Source organism: Aythya marila, assembly GCF_965140915.1.
Source record: "Aythya marila genome assembly, chromosome: 3".
NCBI lineage: Eukaryota > Metazoa > Chordata > Aves > Anseriformes > Anatidae > Aythya > Aythya marila.
The window spans coordinates 93,623,594-93,640,376 of record NC_139044.1 but is presented as its reverse complement, the minus strand read 5'-3'; the positions used below and the strand labels follow the sequence as shown (position 1 = coordinate 93,640,376).

The 16,783-nt window shown below is 36.6% G+C and overlaps 1 protein-coding gene across 1 annotated transcript in view; it reads right to left on the bottom strand.

Moving 5' to 3' along the window:
- Window positions 1-16,783, bottom strand: part of COL21A1 (collagen type XXI alpha 1 chain) — a 116,654-nt gene that overhangs the window by 56,792 nt on the left and 43,079 nt on the right. Inside the window, exons 7-10 of the mRNA XM_082755653.1 lie at window positions 16,001-16,078; window positions 13,669-13,677; window positions 12,140-12,223; window positions 9,756-9,818 (exon numbers count right to left, since the gene is read on the bottom strand). Coding sequence (XP_082611779.1) covers window positions 9,756-9,818; window positions 12,140-12,223; window positions 13,669-13,677; window positions 16,001-16,078 — 234 coding nt within the window. The remainder of the gene's footprint in view (window positions 1-9,755; window positions 9,819-12,139; window positions 12,224-13,668; window positions 13,678-16,000; window positions 16,079-16,783) is intronic.

Below are 16,783 nucleotides of genomic sequence, written 5' to 3'. Positions count from 1 at the left end.
TAGTACGGGTCATCAAACTATATGCTAAGACCTACATTTTTCTGCTGTAAAGTCAGATTAAGCCTTCCTTCCTCACAAAGCTCTCAACAGAAGAATGTATACATATGTATGCTCCAAGACCAGCTGTGCCATAGCTGACATTTTGTTAGATGGTCAGAGGTGGAAGTTCACTTTTCATTTGACTGCAGAGATAGTTCAGAACTGCAGACTCACCTTCAGATAAGGTGAAAACACCACATTTGCCACTAAATAGAATTCTTTTTGTCTGGGCTTGTTTTTCTCTCATAAACTCCTCGGAAGTTCAAAAAGTGGTGTGGAAAGCTATTGTTGCTACCCCTGAACTTAATACTAAGTTCTGAATTCTGTGGCCTAAACATAGGCATCTCCTGGCTTTTGATATTCCCTAGACACCTACACAGTGCTAGAAGAAAGAGGCACAAAATACTTGGAAGGCATTCACTCTTTTGAAGTAGCGGCTGTAAGCAAGACAGCCCTATGACATGAGAACCCCATACCTCCTAGGGTATAGTAGTTAAAAATCTGTCCATTAATAGAGGAGTTTAGACACCGAGTGTCCCTGCACACACGTAAACACTACATGTAGGTGTGTTAAACTGAATTCGACCTGTAATGTTTCATCAGTGCTGTGCAACAGCACTAATTCACAGCACTTTATGTTCTCATTATTTTTCACCAGTGCAACTGATCACATGAAATCTCCCTCTCAAGCTGTTGTGAACGGGAACAGAACTGATAAATTAAATGTGCCTGAAAACTTGTAAAGGCAAAATGATAAACAGCAAGATACCAAGATCCTTAGGTACCAGATGGTTGGGTATTAAAAAAATACATAAATTCATTTTAGTACTTTAATAGCATGACAGCAATTTATAAATAATTCTAAGGGGAAAAGCTGAGCAGATTACTTAGGCCAAAGAACTTAATAAAGGACACAGACAAATTTGCAATACCAACACTGTCAGTGAAATAAGAGTCTTGCTGGGAAAATCAAGGTGGCTTATTTGTAAGGGAAAAAAATGACCTAGAAGGGCATATGACAAAATTAGTCATTATTTCCAAAGATGTTTTAAATGCAATAGAAGAGTAAATGTCTGAAGTACATCTTCAATGCACTTGGCTGCCTAAGGACAGAAGTTTAGACAGTATGGGTGTATCACATTAGAAAAATAAAATAAAATAAAATAAAATAAAATAAAATAAAATAAAATAAAATAAAATAAAATAAAATAAAATAAAATAAAATAAAATAAAATAAAATAAAATAAAATAAAATAAAATAAAATAAAATAAAATAACTGATAAGGCAATGCAATTTGCACTGTGCAATTCCTTACTGAAAAGCTTTTGGAGTTATGGAACAACATAAGTTATAACGGGATTACAACAGGACTACTTGGGAAAGACATGGAAGAAGTAAACAAGCTCCATTTGGCTAGGAAATAAGGAAGGATCAACCAAGGATCAAGTAATGGTCTAAAGATATTTAAGGACTGTAAACACTAAGTAAACAGAACTATTTAGGGTGATGTAACTAATCATAATGGAATTCATTTGTGAAAGAAAATTTTGACTTCATGTTCAGAAAACATCCCAGCAGAGAGGTCTGCAGACCCCTTGTGAAAGTCTCTGCAGAAAATCTTTACTACTTTTAAAACAGGTATCTAAAGTGTTACAAGAAAAGCTTTCAAACCTTATTAATTAAATAGATTACATGTTAAAGGAGAGAAAGTCCTACAGCTATTCAAACGCAACCATGCCAACACTCAAATTAGCAGCCATGGTATGACCTTATTCCTCATTGGCAATATCCCTTCAGCAACTGAAATCCTGTGAGGTTACAGAAATGTTAGAAAGAACTTGATGTATTTGAATGAAATGTTTCATCCTTTCTCTGAGAAATCTCTGTCTATCATCTAAACTTTTTGCCTTAGGTCCTTCATCCTTCTTTTCTCAAGGAGCTTTTTTCCTTTCCTCCCCCCAAACAACCTACTCTAACACTCCTCTTTGCCTGTACTCATCTGCCTACTGCTGCTCTTTTCCTTCCCCTCTGGACATGTTGAATCATAAAGGTTGAAAAAGACCTCCAAGATCATCTGGTCCACCCATCCACCTACCACCAATGTCACCCATGGTCACCAACCATATCCCTAAGCACCACGTCCAACCTTTCCTTGAACACCCCCAGAGATGGTGACTCCACCACTTCCCTGGGCTACCTGTTCCTCTGAGGGACCCAAAACTGAACACAGTACTCAAGGTGTGGCCTCACCAGAGCAGAGTACAGCCAGACGATCACCTCCCTGGTCCTACTGGCTACACTATTCCTGATACAAGCCAGGATGCTGTTGATCTTCTTGGCCACCTGGGCACACTGCCAGTTCATGTTCAGGTGAACATCAATCAGCAGCCCCAGATCCTTTTCCTCTGCACAGCTTTTGAGCCACTCTCCCCCAGGCCTGTAGCATTGCATGGGGTTGTTGTGGCCTAAGTGCAGGACCCGGCACTTAGCCATGTTGAACCTCATCCCATTGGCCTCTGCCCATCTGTTCAGGTTCCCCTGCAGGGCCTTCCTACCCTCCGGCAGATTGACACTTCCCCCCAGCTTGGTGTCATCTGCAAACTTACTGAGGGTGCACTCAATTCCCTCATCCAAATCATCAATAAAGATATTAAAGAGGATGGGCCCCAACACTGCCCCCTGGGGAGCATCACTGGTGACCGGTCACCAGCTGGATTTCACTCTGTTCACTACCACTATCTGGGCTCAGCATCCAGCCAGTTTTTAACCCACCAAAGAGTGCACTTGTCCAAGCCATGAGCTGCCACCTTCTCCAGAATACTCTGGGAGACCATGTCAAAGACTCTTCTGAAGTCTAGGTAGACTACATCAACAGCCTTTCCCTCATCCACCAGGCAGGTCACCCTGTCATAGAAGGAAATGAGGTTGGTCAGGCCATTCATGAACCCATGCTGGCTGCGCCTAATCCCCAGGTTGTCCCACACACATCAGTTGGTCATCTCTAGCAGACCTGTTTGGATCAAAACAAGTGTCGTCTTGTCTCTATCAAAGCATGAAAATGAAGGGCAGATCTAGCATTAGATCACAAAGGTAACTAAATGCTGCTTTTACTTTCCAACATAAATTTTTTGGTGACTCCTGATCAAAGATCTGTCATCACGTGAACATTATTATGGGAAAAGAGTTTTCATTGCCTCATTCATTGTCTTTTTAATTTTGCTTTGTTTTGTCCTGTTTAGTTCTTTCTCCACATTATTACACTTCCTTCAACTGGCTACTCTGCTATCTGCCACAGCTTTCATAACTCTGAGTCAGTAGCAATATATTTTAACTGAGCATGATGTTGTGCAATAAATATCTGTATGGGCTCAAACTCCATAGAGAAAAAAAATTTCATCAAGATTATTAGAAACAAGATCTTAAATTCTGACTTGGAAAGTTCCCGAGCTTTAGACTGCTGGAAAATGGGATGATGTACTAAGTATAACTTCCTGCTTGCCACTTAGGTGTTTGTCCCCATCATCTGTGTTTGGCCACTGCTGAACATAGTCAGATCGACTTTTGTCTGTACAAACGCACAGAGCTGTTTGATTCATAGCTGTAACACAAGTCAGCAGCAGGCATCACTCTGATTTCAAAGTCGTAGATGTCCATAAAGCCATTACATGACTGTATTAGTCAGAATAGAGCAAACATATTTCCTCCAACAGTAACAAGGTCACAGTATTACTAAGGAATATGTATTTCTCTGGAATTGAGAGCAGCATTTTACAGCAGACTAATCAACTATGTTTGGGAAAGTTTCCTGAGAAAAGTAGCTGTAGAATTTATATCAACTTAAATCTCTAGACAAACCATCCAACAGCACAGGTAATCCTATGCATTGATGAAACTATTACCCACTTTTCTTCCAAGGGTTCTGTAGAAATAGATGGACATTATACTAAATTCATTGTAAAAGATTCAGTCCTTGGTTGATCACCACATACTATTGAACTCTACACATTACAGCTGTAACAATCTTCTAGAGATTTTTAAAAAGAAATATTGGAATGATCAGAAATTACTTATTATGTGACAATTTTGATACCGTATGAACACTGCATCTAGATAAATCAGTAAAGTCAGTCTCACCAGATTATTTTTGAACTGCTTCTTGCTTATGGACACTGTAATATGGATACATGGTAATGGATACATGGTAAACAATTCCAAACTTTCATGAATGAAACTAGATGGAATACTAGAAAATCGTCCAGATTTGTCAGCCATGAGGTTCAAAGTTCAAAATTGACAGATAAGTGTATTTTTTCATTTCTTTCAGCAGGCTGATAACCTATCACCTCTATTAACCACAAGTGATTGCTGCATATACTCTGTTCATTTATTTTCCCTCTTAACTTGAGTTTTTCTCCAGGATGTATAACATACCCTTTGGAATAAAAAATGGCTTTGTGATTGCAGTCAGACTGCTGAGCATTTTCAGAGCCAGCAACTACTCCAGCTGCTTCTTTCTGACAAATAATGCCCATTAAAATGAGTTCCAATTGAGATTCAAACACTATTTTTACACTTATGCTTATTTATCAATGCAATTTCTCTTGTTGAGGCAATTTAATGATTTCAGGTTGTGAATAAAATTTTTAATTAAAATGTGTTTTTATTACATATTAGGCTTCTCACTGCTATGCTTTTCTCCATTTACTTTGATCTTTTCTATATGTATCAGAGTATGGAAAATAAACAGAGGTGGTGATTAAAGAAAAAAAAAACCTACACACAAAGAGCTTTTAGACAAAACTATTTAAAAAAAAAAAAAAAAAAAAAAGAATGCTTGAAATTGAGTCATGTTTATGTTCACCTCCCCCAAATATTACAGCAAACAATTTCAAACAATTTTACTTGGTAATACCACGTGAACAATTATTTTCTGGTAATATTGCAGATTTTCATGGGAATTGTTCTGAATTTTTCCAGACTAAAACTAACTGTAAGTGTTACAACCATCTAGCCAGCCCACGAAAAATAAACTAAATTTTCTTTGATGTTTGGCTTTAAAAATCAGTTACATATAGTAATACAAATGCATGCCTAAAACCTTTCTCACAGGAAGAAACATTTTGTTGACCAGTTATACTGTTCCAAGAAAATGAATACCAGATAGGCAAACTGGAATAACTTTAGAGAAGAACATAAAAATGTGCTTTGGGAACAAAAAAGATTGACTTTCCAGGAAAAGCTTTTCATGCAAAAGCCATTTGATTAAACAACACTGACTACGCAACTACCTGTAAGCCTATTGTGCTGTGTGAATTAAGAGCTCGCTTTTCAGTTCTCCAAGAAGATTCACCAAAAAAAAGATTGATACAAGCAAAGTTATCTCAAACAAAGAAAATCTCTGACAGCACAGATAAACTAATAGTAGTATTAGCAAATAAAGCTAGTAGTATTAGCAAATAAATAAATAAAACAGAGAAATAAAAAGACAGAGGGAGAGATCTGGTTTTCTACACAGTGTATCTAAAGGGTCTTCTTTCGTTCATAGCTAAAAGCTAGCCTGGAAAGCACTCAAGAATGTACTGTAAGGAACAATAATGTACTGGCCAGAGCTGCAGATGACCTAATAGGCTTGCAATTATGTCCTTACAAAGAACAAGTGCAAAAAGCTACAGCTGATTTTTCAAAAAAATAGTAAATTAATAAAGCTATAGGATTTAACTATAAGCACTTCATATAACGTATGAACTTCAATGCAGCAAAAGGGTAAAATTTCTCCCATTAGCATAGCTTTTAGCTTTTGTCTGAGATACTTTTGTACTTTTGTTAAACTTTTCTATGTTCAGAGAATGCCCATCTATGCATGTTATGACTCACTTGCAGGAAAAAAAAAAAAAAAAAAAAGAAAAAAGAACACATAACTGCCAGATTACAACGTTACAGAAAGACTACAGCATCAATTTATTTCTCCTTTGTGATTCACACAGTTACAAATTTTACTGCTTATGGGAAGATATATAGCACTGAATTGAAAACCGGTTAATAAAACTATGAAAAAGTCCTAGAATCTTGTTTCTAAAGCAATGCTGTTGGCATCTGCCTGGATGCTTAAGAAATAAAATCAATCTATTTTTTAAAAGAGAGAATGGAAACTGACAGTTCCCTACCAATATCCAGTCCATTCTGGCTTCACTAACACTTACACAATATCATTTTATTTTTCAAAACATCAGAGTTAGCTGGATTAAAGACAGTTCTGCTACGCTTATCCATATTGCAACTCTACTTCTAGCAGTCACTATGACTGTGATGCACGCTCTCTCTCCCCATGTAACTCTGGGCTCATGCAGTTTGTATACCTGTTTTTGAATGGGAATGGGAATGGGAATGGGAATGGGAATGCTCTTCAGAAACTGAAGCACTGTCAATAATCAACTGAATAAAAAGGTTATTCTGATGAGATCATAACTACCCTGCTCAGTTTCCATCTGTTCCCATTTTAAAACCTATATTTTCATGATTGTCTGAAAAAGTAGTATTTTATAGCACTAACAATTTCAATTCAGAATGTGCTCTGTATTTTTAGTTAAACTCTGAAGACGATAATTTAACTTTTTTTAAGTTCTAGTTTAACTTTGAAGGTAATTGTTATCAAAATCTGTTTAAGACAAAAGCACAAGGAAAAATTTTGCAGCAGGAAAAATGAGGATCTTTACTCGTGGAACTATTGAAAAATTCATGTTCTCTCTGCTTTCCTAGACCATTAGGTCTACCATTCCCAGGTCTCAATATATGAAGTCTGATACTTTAAAATAGAAAAACTTTCAATATTTAGAATTGCATTTTTTTTGTTGTTGTTGTTTTCAGTGGCTATTTTTTTCCTCCCAAATTAACTATACTTCCAAAAGGAATCACTACCGCTAAGTCAACCATCTGCTGTTCCTAAGAAAAGGCCAAGATGTAACTAAGCAACAAAATAGGAGAAATATGAACTTTTTATAATGTGTACCATGGAGCTTTCTCTTTGTAACTTTGTAAATTCATTGCCCTTAAAACATACACACTTCCAAGTACCCATCTCACTGTTTCCACCTCTAGTTGACATAGAAATGAAATACATGACAAGTACTAAAAATTAACAAAAATAGAACCTTAGGTGTTTTTATTAAGCCACTGAAGTTGGCAGGTAGTGCCTATTGAGACAAAACAGGTGCTGGAATTGAAAAGCAAGGCCGGATTTGGAAAGGACTTGGGTTTAGTTAAAATATCATAATCAATCTTTCCACAGGCCAGAACAATTACTAAAAAAGAGCTAAGTTTAAAGGTCCAATATAGCCATTTGTTGTCCTTCCCTGAAGTCTCTCTGGTTTGTCAAGCATGTATTAAAATGGCTCAGGATAATGTAACATCCCTTCTAAATCTCAACCAAAACCACAGACTATTAATCCAAGCCCATCCATAATGCAATGTTTCTTTCATAATGATTTTGTCTTCTCAATTCATAAATGATTTTGTCTGCTTTTGTCTGTTCAACCATTTATATTTTTTAATTTTGGGGGTACATTTTTCTGTATTTTTTTCCTGATAGCAGTTGGGACCGCTCCATAATTGTGTTTTCTGATTTCAAGACATGATGCTTACCTTTTCTTCTACTTCACCAGGGAGATTTCAAAATAACACTACAAACTAAAGACTCAACCATAAAATTTAGTCCTCACGATAAGAATGAAATGCTACAATTAATTAATAATCTGTAGTTATGGGCTACTTTTCTTTTCCTGCTTTTGGTACCCAAGTATCCAGCAGAGAAATTATACTCTTTTTAGAAGTAAATTATTCATAATGTCTTTTATCTTTTTCTTGATTTATTTTTTTTAATGACTACCTTCTAATTAATACTAATTAATATCAAAGGCCACATTCTGAGAAAAGAAACATGACTGGTTGAGTCTCCCAGCTTTTAGCCTGCCTTCTCTCAACACACCAGAGCACATACACACTACTGCTTTGAGTAGTAGAATCATAGAATCATAGAATATCCTGAGTTGGAAGGGACCCTTAAGGATCATCAAGACCAACTCTTGACACTGCACAGGTCTACCCAAAAGTTCAGACCATGTGACTAAGTGCACAGTCCAATCTCTTCTTAAATTCAGACAGGCTCGGTGCAGTGACCACTTCCCTGGGGAGCCTGTTCCAGTGTGCAACCACCCTCTCTGTGAAGAACCCCCTCCTGATGTCAAGCCTAAATTTCCCCTGCCTCAGCTTAACCCCGTTCACGTGGGTCCTGTCACTGGTGTTAATGGAGAAAAGGTCTCCTGCCTCTCGACACCCCCTTACGAGGAAGTTGTAGACTGTGATGAGGTCTCCCCTCAGCCTCCTCTTCTCCAGGCTGAACAGGCCCAGTGACCTCAGCCGTTCTTCGTACGTCTTCCCCTCCAGGCCTTTCACCATCTTTGTAGCCCTCCTCTGGACACTCTCCAACAGTTTCATGTCCTTTTTATACTGTGGTGCCCAGAACTGCACACAGTACTCAAGGTGAGGCCGCACCAGCGCAGAGTAGAGCGCGACAATCACCTCCCTTGACCTACTAGCGATGCCGTGCTTGATGCACCCCAGGACACGGTTGGCCCTCCTGGCTGCCAGGGCACACTGCTGGCTCATATTCAACTTGCTGTCTACCACGACCCCCAGATCCCTCTCTTCTAGGCTGCTCTCCAGCGTCTCATCACCCAGTCTGTACGTGCAGCCAGGGTTTCCCCGTCCCAGGTGCAGGACCCGGCACTTGCTCTTATTGAACTTCATGCGGTTGGTGATCACCCAGCTCTCCAACCTATCCAGATCCCTCTGCAAGGCCAGTAGTAGTACTACTGCTTTTGAGTACTACTGCAGAGACTGCCAGCTGTTAACAGAATCTTGCTCAACAAAGCAGGTCAGCTGTCACTATATGAGAGGCTTCCAATTAGATTCAAAGATCTAATGTATTTTTTCATGAAACCTTAGAAAATCTTTATTTATTAATTTTTATATGATTTGATTGCAATAAGAATGCTAATCATGAAGACCAGACCAGCCACTGCAAAACCTGGCATTTTTGTTTTAACTACATGTGTTATTCATCTATTTTCTTCCATTCTTTACTATCCATACTAATGGAATGACAGCTTATAAAGTAAAAATAGGGCAAGAGAAAAATATCAATATTTTTTGTTAGGTGTGTTTTAACACATAATGTGTAGAACTGCAAATGGTATTTTTACGTTGTATGCATACATCTGCATATTTTGATTGACTACTTCTGTAGGAGGCACACTAAAAGAAATTAAATGAACAAACGTTAAACATGAGAAGCAATCTCTAAAACAAAATCAACAGGATTTTAGCTGCCCTAAAAACTGCTTTCTCATGCAAAAAATCTAAGCAGTAAAGTTTGAAGGTCAGAAGGTGTTAACTGTTGCAAACTGATACAAAGACCAACAGGAACTGACATCCTGTTCTCTGTTTTATAACAGTGCTTACCTCACACCATCATATTTATATTTTAGCTTGAAACAACAATACTGCAATTCATAGAATTGTATTCATAGATTTGTTACATTCAGAGTTTCATAGAATGGAGACAAAAGCATCTAAATTTCAGAATCTGGTATTAGTGGTACATGTATTTTCTCCTGCTAGTTTTGCATTTGCAATATATGACTAAGTTTTTAGTACTCACAGGCTTACCATCTGGACCAGGCTGACCAGGATAACCATGATTCCCAGGCTGCCCAGGATCACCCTACAGAGAAGTAGTATGTTGACACAAACAAGACATGAAAAAGCATTTTAAAATTAGCAGAGAGAAACCTTAACACTAACACATCCCATAAAACAGTGGCTGCAAGTCCAGATACCTGCTATTGAGGAGTAATTCCTACAGCAAAAGGGAACTGATCTTGTAAGCCCTCCCTGGGAAAATTCTTCCTAACTTCTGGTTCACAACTTGTAGAAGAAAGCCCACACTCACTATTACAGTGCAGGCTTGACCCGTAACCTCATATGACTTCAAGCTTTTCAAAATTGCCAGCAACAGGCAAAGAAAAAAAGAAAAAAGTTTTCATCTAATCTCTATTAAAACCTTGTTATTCCGGCATTTCTACTGGGAGGAAAACTCTCCCCTGTACCACAAAGATTTGGCTGAGCCTAGTTCTTAAAGCAAAAGCATGGAAAGGCATGAGCCAAGATTAAAACCTGGTAAATAACAAACTCTTCTCCACACAATTACTGCTGTCTATAAATATATATATATATTTAGATTTCTTCTTATAAGGCCTTTGCAATTATTTTGATAACCTCTGCCATGACCATAGTAAGGGAAAAGAAAACAGTTTCTCAGGGACCAAGTTGACTGTAGAAGAGCAAAAGCATATCTCCCTACTCAGTATATCCTCTTAGTATATTTCAGTTCTCTATTTATTTTACTAACAGACTTGATCTTGACTTAATTTGGAACCAGAAAAATATGCTAAGACTTCAGCCATAAAAATATTTTATTTCTGCAGAAGCTTTAAGCATGCACTTTAAGCATTTCTTCAGTCTGATCCACCAACAGACCAGGTCAGCTACCACTGCAGAACTGTTATAAACAGGGAATAAATAGGAAAATTTCCTATAAATAGGAAATTGGTTTTCAGTGTGATTGTGAAAAAACATCTTTTCACAAATAAACCACAGAAATGTAATGCTCAACTAAATGGGAAAGGACATAGAACAATGTCTATTTAGAAAAACCACAAACAGTAACAGTTATCATTTTATAAATTAATAGTAGGTTCTTTGCAGTTATTATTGTCCAAATTAAAGAGTCCATGTTTGAGATCTAAGAGAAAATAAATCGCTTTCAAATATACTTTCTAAACTATGCAATGTTATGCCCTTAGCTTAAAAAATTTAAAATGTTATTTGTATTTTATTTTTTTAATTAATTTTATTGTACTCTGTTAAAATCACAAACACATAAATTAAGTTTAAATTTATAATATTTCAAAGTCCAATATTCAAAAGTTGATATGTACTGTAACTGAGATATCCTATAGATTTTAAACTGGCTGTCTTTTCACTCTTTCTGCAGTCTTTTGGGTTAGGCACCATCATGTTAACTGTATTATCCTAAAACAAATATCATACTGCAATGCAATTGGAAGATTGCATGTCACCTTAGTTCTGACATATCATACTCTTTCATGCTTTACAGGATGTACAGGATGATAAGTACTTCCTTCTATCTCTTTTTTCTTTAATATGCTAAAGAAGAAGGAAAGGGTAAAAAACACAAAAAATCTATTACATTAAAAAATAATCATCTCCATCACATGGTTTCCAATTCCCTGATCAGAAACCTTTGTCATTATAGGAAAATGCCCTTTAACTGGAGGTAGCTGCAACAGACTATTGTCCCTTATGTGATGAGAGTATTTTCTTTCAATCATTTGCTTAATGAAAGATATGCATTTCAGGGACTTCTTGTCTAACCTTTAAGCAAAGCTAGGAACTGGGAACAGCACTATTTAGCACAGTAACTGGGGAAGGTACTACAGCAAAATACTAGTGATCTGAGTCTGACACATTAGGCATCTGAAACGCAAGTCTATTTTGCATTTTAATCCTTCACCAATACTGATGAGAGGTCATAAAAATCAGAACAATTAAGGTAGAACTCTCCTTACTCTCCCAGTAAGCATTTAGTCTATTCTTAAAGAAAGACGAAAATTCTCCATTAAAGACTATCCTATTAGCAAACTATTTCATTCTCAAACAATTGACAGTGCAAGATCATGCAAGTGATCAAGTGCAAGATTTCTTGCCAATGCCGAAGATTGGCAAGAAAATACAACTTGCAAGCATTTTATTCAAAAGTAAAAGACATATTTGTGTTATCAGGAGCTAGGGCACCCAAACCTGGCCCTGCAGATCCTAATCAATATATTCATCCAGTGGAAACCAGAACTAGCAGAACTAGTCCCCTACTTTTTTAACCTGATTGACCATGGATAGTCAACATAAAACGTCAAGAAATAAAATAAAGTAGGGTATACTCAAGAAGAAAGAATGGAAACTTACTTTGGGGCCTGGAGGTCCTTGTTTCCCTGGAGGGCATATGCAGGGGGCAGGCGTGGAGCCTACATCACTAGGGCCATTCATGCACTACCAAGAGTGAAACCAACCATCAAAACACATGCCAAAAGCGTTGAACAAACATATCATAACATTATAGGAGGCTGGTTTTCCTTAGGTTGCATAGGTCCTAACTTTCACTCCTTTGTTCACCTGGAACTTCTGCTCACCTGAACACTGCCTTACAACCACTTTGCATGCATGAATTCACCATTTAACAGAGAAGAAAAATAAATAAAAAAGTAAGTACTCATACAGAGTTGGTACCTGAAATTCTATTTGCTCCTCCACAAATCTTTTGTCAAATAGCTTGGTAATTTTCAATCTGGCAACATGCAAATCTGTTCTCCTCAACTAACCAATAACCATCCTTTGAACTGTGAACAATTATTAAATGTAACTATTTAATAAAAGTTTTTTAAAAATAATTAATAAATAATATGTAGAGCATAGTGACCACATCTTACTGCGTGTTATCGTGTAACAAGCCTGAAAAGAGTATAAAGCCCATGTCTCCCACCTCGTGGGCATATGCCCCAGCCATTATGGTACTTGAGGAGAGGTGAGGTCTGTCTGCTGCCACTGATTCCAACCAGTAACCCCACAGGTATCTATCATCTAGTTTGGAGAGTTCAGTGAACTCCTTCAAACCACGCTCCCTATACAAACAGCAGTAAACACTAAACCTGGACAGATCATTTGAGGTATCTACTTCCCACCACTGAGTTCACATGAAACCCCAGTGTTTTACTAAGGCAGGCAAAGGGAGAGTTACTAGATCAAATTCATTTGACCAGGGCTAGGCACCCAAAATTTAGGTGCATCTGTACTCAATTTATAAGATTAGATTCAGGTTAGATTCAGTGAATTCTCTTTGACCTAGTTCTTAGAGATGTGGAAAGGCATAAATATGGGAATCCAAGCTATGAAAGAACAGATTTTGTATTTATTATCTAACACATGTTCTAGAACATCTTTTTTCAGATTTTCTACAGTAATGCAGACTTTTTTAAATGGTCTCTGAATAGAATTCTCTCTTAGGGTCAAATGATTGTTTAAAATGCAAATTCATATTTCCTTCATAATGGTACCAAGCAGGAATGGTGTAACCAGGGTGGCTAGGGGACCTATCATACTAAGCCTTCAAACCAGCTCCCTTTCAGGGAGCTCCCATTCGCATCATCCAGGAACCTGACTGTTCACTTTGCAACGGCATCCAGCCCTGAAAATAAGAGCAATTCAATTGAACTGGGAAAAAAAAAAATCAGGCCATTTATTCTAATAAATGTGGGCTTCTACACAAAACTGATTTTGAATTTGCCATTGAGAGCTCAATTAATGGAAATCCAGCATTTTTAAGCTTAGCAAACCTCTGTCCATTTTTCAAAACAAACAGTATATTCCCTAGTATAGTAAGTTATATAAAGTCATATACTACCTTAAACTTAGTTTGAGCAGTTTAGGATTGAGCCTACCTCTCCATTCTGAAACAAGAAGAAACACAGTTTAAGAATAAAGCAATATTTGCAATAAACAAAATCAATTCATCTGTAAACATTACCAAAAACAATCATAAATATGAGGCTGTAAATACCAAGCAACTACAGTTCAATATTTCAGACTTTCTCAGGTGTGTGTACAGCTGCTATCAACATATATGAATTTTAGTATCATTTACGGGTCTTTCAAAAGGAGCTGCCAGTAGCAGTTTTTCAAAGGCAATGACAAAGCTTAAAGTAAAACTGGACCATGTAAATATTTATACACTGAATGTTTAGATTTGGCTCAAAACAGGAGCAAATTCTCATTTAAAAAAAAAAAAAAGTAATCCTCTACTTATTCATCGATGTACAAGAATGTACCAAAACATTTCTAAAATCTCTGATTTCTGCCTGAATCCAGCATCTGGTAAAATATATAGCAGCACAGAGGCAAGGCTGGCTTTCTGTTACTTGCTTTCCTGTGTGACTGCATAGTATGTGCAGTATCATAGAACAAACCATCGCCAAATATTTCAGCACATCAAACATGTAACTGACTTAATAATTTAGTAGCCAGCATTACCTGCACTACATGCAGGACTTTTATGATGCACACTGTCACCACAGACTTTACACACAATCAGTGGAGAGAGGTGGCTTCCTCTGTATTCAATTTTCATCTCAGGCAAAGTCTAGAGAAAGTTGTCTTTCCCCAGTGATCATAGTGGGAGCTTAAAATTACGATGCAGCCAGTCGTCTCAGGAAATTTAGGCTGTAATTAGTACATACAGCCCCTGCTTAGTTCAGGAGCTCTGACACAACCACACTCTGATGGAGTACAACCACAAACCACATATGCCTCCAACTTTCATTACCTCCTTGGAGATCATCCAACATTTTTATTTCCTGAAGGAGTCCAGAATTTCACGAGTGAAGCCCAAATTTAATTTACAACAACAGTAAGTGAAACTAAACTGGCAAAATGTGATCTCTCAGACTGCTTGCCGAGTTGTAGAGGATGCAAAATATGATAGAGTTTTTAGCGTTTGCTTTCTTTAGCCACATTTTTTTTTTTCATTTATTCATTTTTCATATCCTACCTACTCATTGCAAAGAGCAAGAAGATATGTGTTACAGGTAAATAGCTAAATATCAAGTTTACAACAGATTTAAAGCTAACTTTACAATAGTGTTCCTGAACCCATTAGTCACCTACACATACAGTCAGATTTCAGAACAGCTAATAATCCAGACACCTACTTGTTGATTAAATTAAAGGTGTGAGTTTTAAATAAGACTCATATTGAGTGCTGATTATAATAGAAATACTGGCCCTAACTAAATAGCAGCCAAACAGACTAGCTGTAGGTCTATGCAAGTTTGGCAAAAAATGAAATATCTGGATGTTGAAGATTCATGGGCGCTGTTGTCAAATTGGCAAGATGGTCCTAAGTCCTAATATACCAAATTAAAACATGCCGAATATGTTTTTGCAGACTAACACACTGGTGTCTGATTATCTTAGACACCAAACAAAGGATGAAATTCTGAAGGAAACTAAATATAAACCTATCTCTTTTGAGATGTGAGTTGAATGCTTTTGAAAATCTAACCCCAACTGTGTATCATGAATGATTTCCAAGTTTGTTTACATATGTTTTACATTTCATTGTATAATTAACTCTATGTAAGAGGGCTAAGAAAGGATCAAAGCCCCATAAGCTTTGTAATTGTGTACGAGAATCCTAAAACCCTGAACTGCATTTTATTTTCATCTTATCCATAACATACTTTGTAAAATCTTGACTTCATTTTAGTCAATGGGATTTTTAAATCAGACTTCAGCATAGATACTTCTGATATGAAAAGGTGATTTAAAAATATAGGTTTTTTGGGTAAATATAGAAATTTCAGATAGTAAATGACCTGGCAAGTATCAAGTATAGAAGTATAGCAGATAAGTTAAAAAAAATATTTAAAGTATTTTTTGCACTGCTGTAACCTATCTGTTTTATTTATTTATAATGTTTAAAATCTTTAATTTCTAACAGATGATTCTGAGATTCTTCTATACTGCTGTCAAATTTGCACCATCAAATATCTAAACTTAAAAAAAAAAAAAGCTTTTAAGATATGTTCATGCAAAACTAAGTTTGAAGGCAGACAAACTCTGGGTCATCTGATATTGCAAAAGCAACAAGCATTCATTTGCACCAGCTGAATCTATGTAATATTATTCATTTTAGGAACTCACTATTAAGTCAGCAGTAAACAGTGATTTGTAAGAATGCCAAGTAGTCTGCAAAAGTTTATCTATCATACTCACAAATCCCGGGATCTCACAGACTGTTTCTCGATTATTTTGCTCTGGGTCACAGTAGATTCGCAGCTTTTGTATATCAAACTATAATTCAAAACATAAAAGACTTTTTTAGAAAAAGTGTTAATAGTTTGACATTAGTTTAAACTAGACCCTTCTTAAATTATATCATCCACAGTTTTTTAAAAAAGAACAAAATATTAAAAAGCAATAGAAACAGGAAAGTCTGTATGTCTACTATAGTTAAAAATCAATTAAAGCTGTAGAAACATCAGGCTTCTCACAATGATTCATACATGCAACCAATTCAAAATTCTGTCGCATAATTATTTAAAGAAAAATAATCAATCCAAGGTTTTGTTTTCTAAAGTAATAGAAATCACCACCCTTAATCCTTAGCAATAAATCCAAACATGCACAGCACGAATTACACCCGCTGCCAACACCATTTGGAAACAGTTACAACTGCATAAGCAAAGCGTACATTTTCCTTTTTACCTTAACAGTGCTGCTGGTTCAATCTTTCTACACTGTTTTGTCTCTACTAGATGTAAGATTACTAAAGTTTGGCAAGGCATCAGAAAGCATCCATGACACTTGAAATAATTTGTTTTAGTTTAGATTTGTAATGCAAAACTGTAAAAAGCAGCTGATAGAAACATTGGCACCAGGAAAGCAAAAGTTTGCACCATTCTGCTCTGTTACTATACTACAAAAGAATGAAATTTCTGAAGTTAGTTTTTCTCTCGTGAACCTACCATGACTACAGAGAGAAAAATGCCCTGTTAC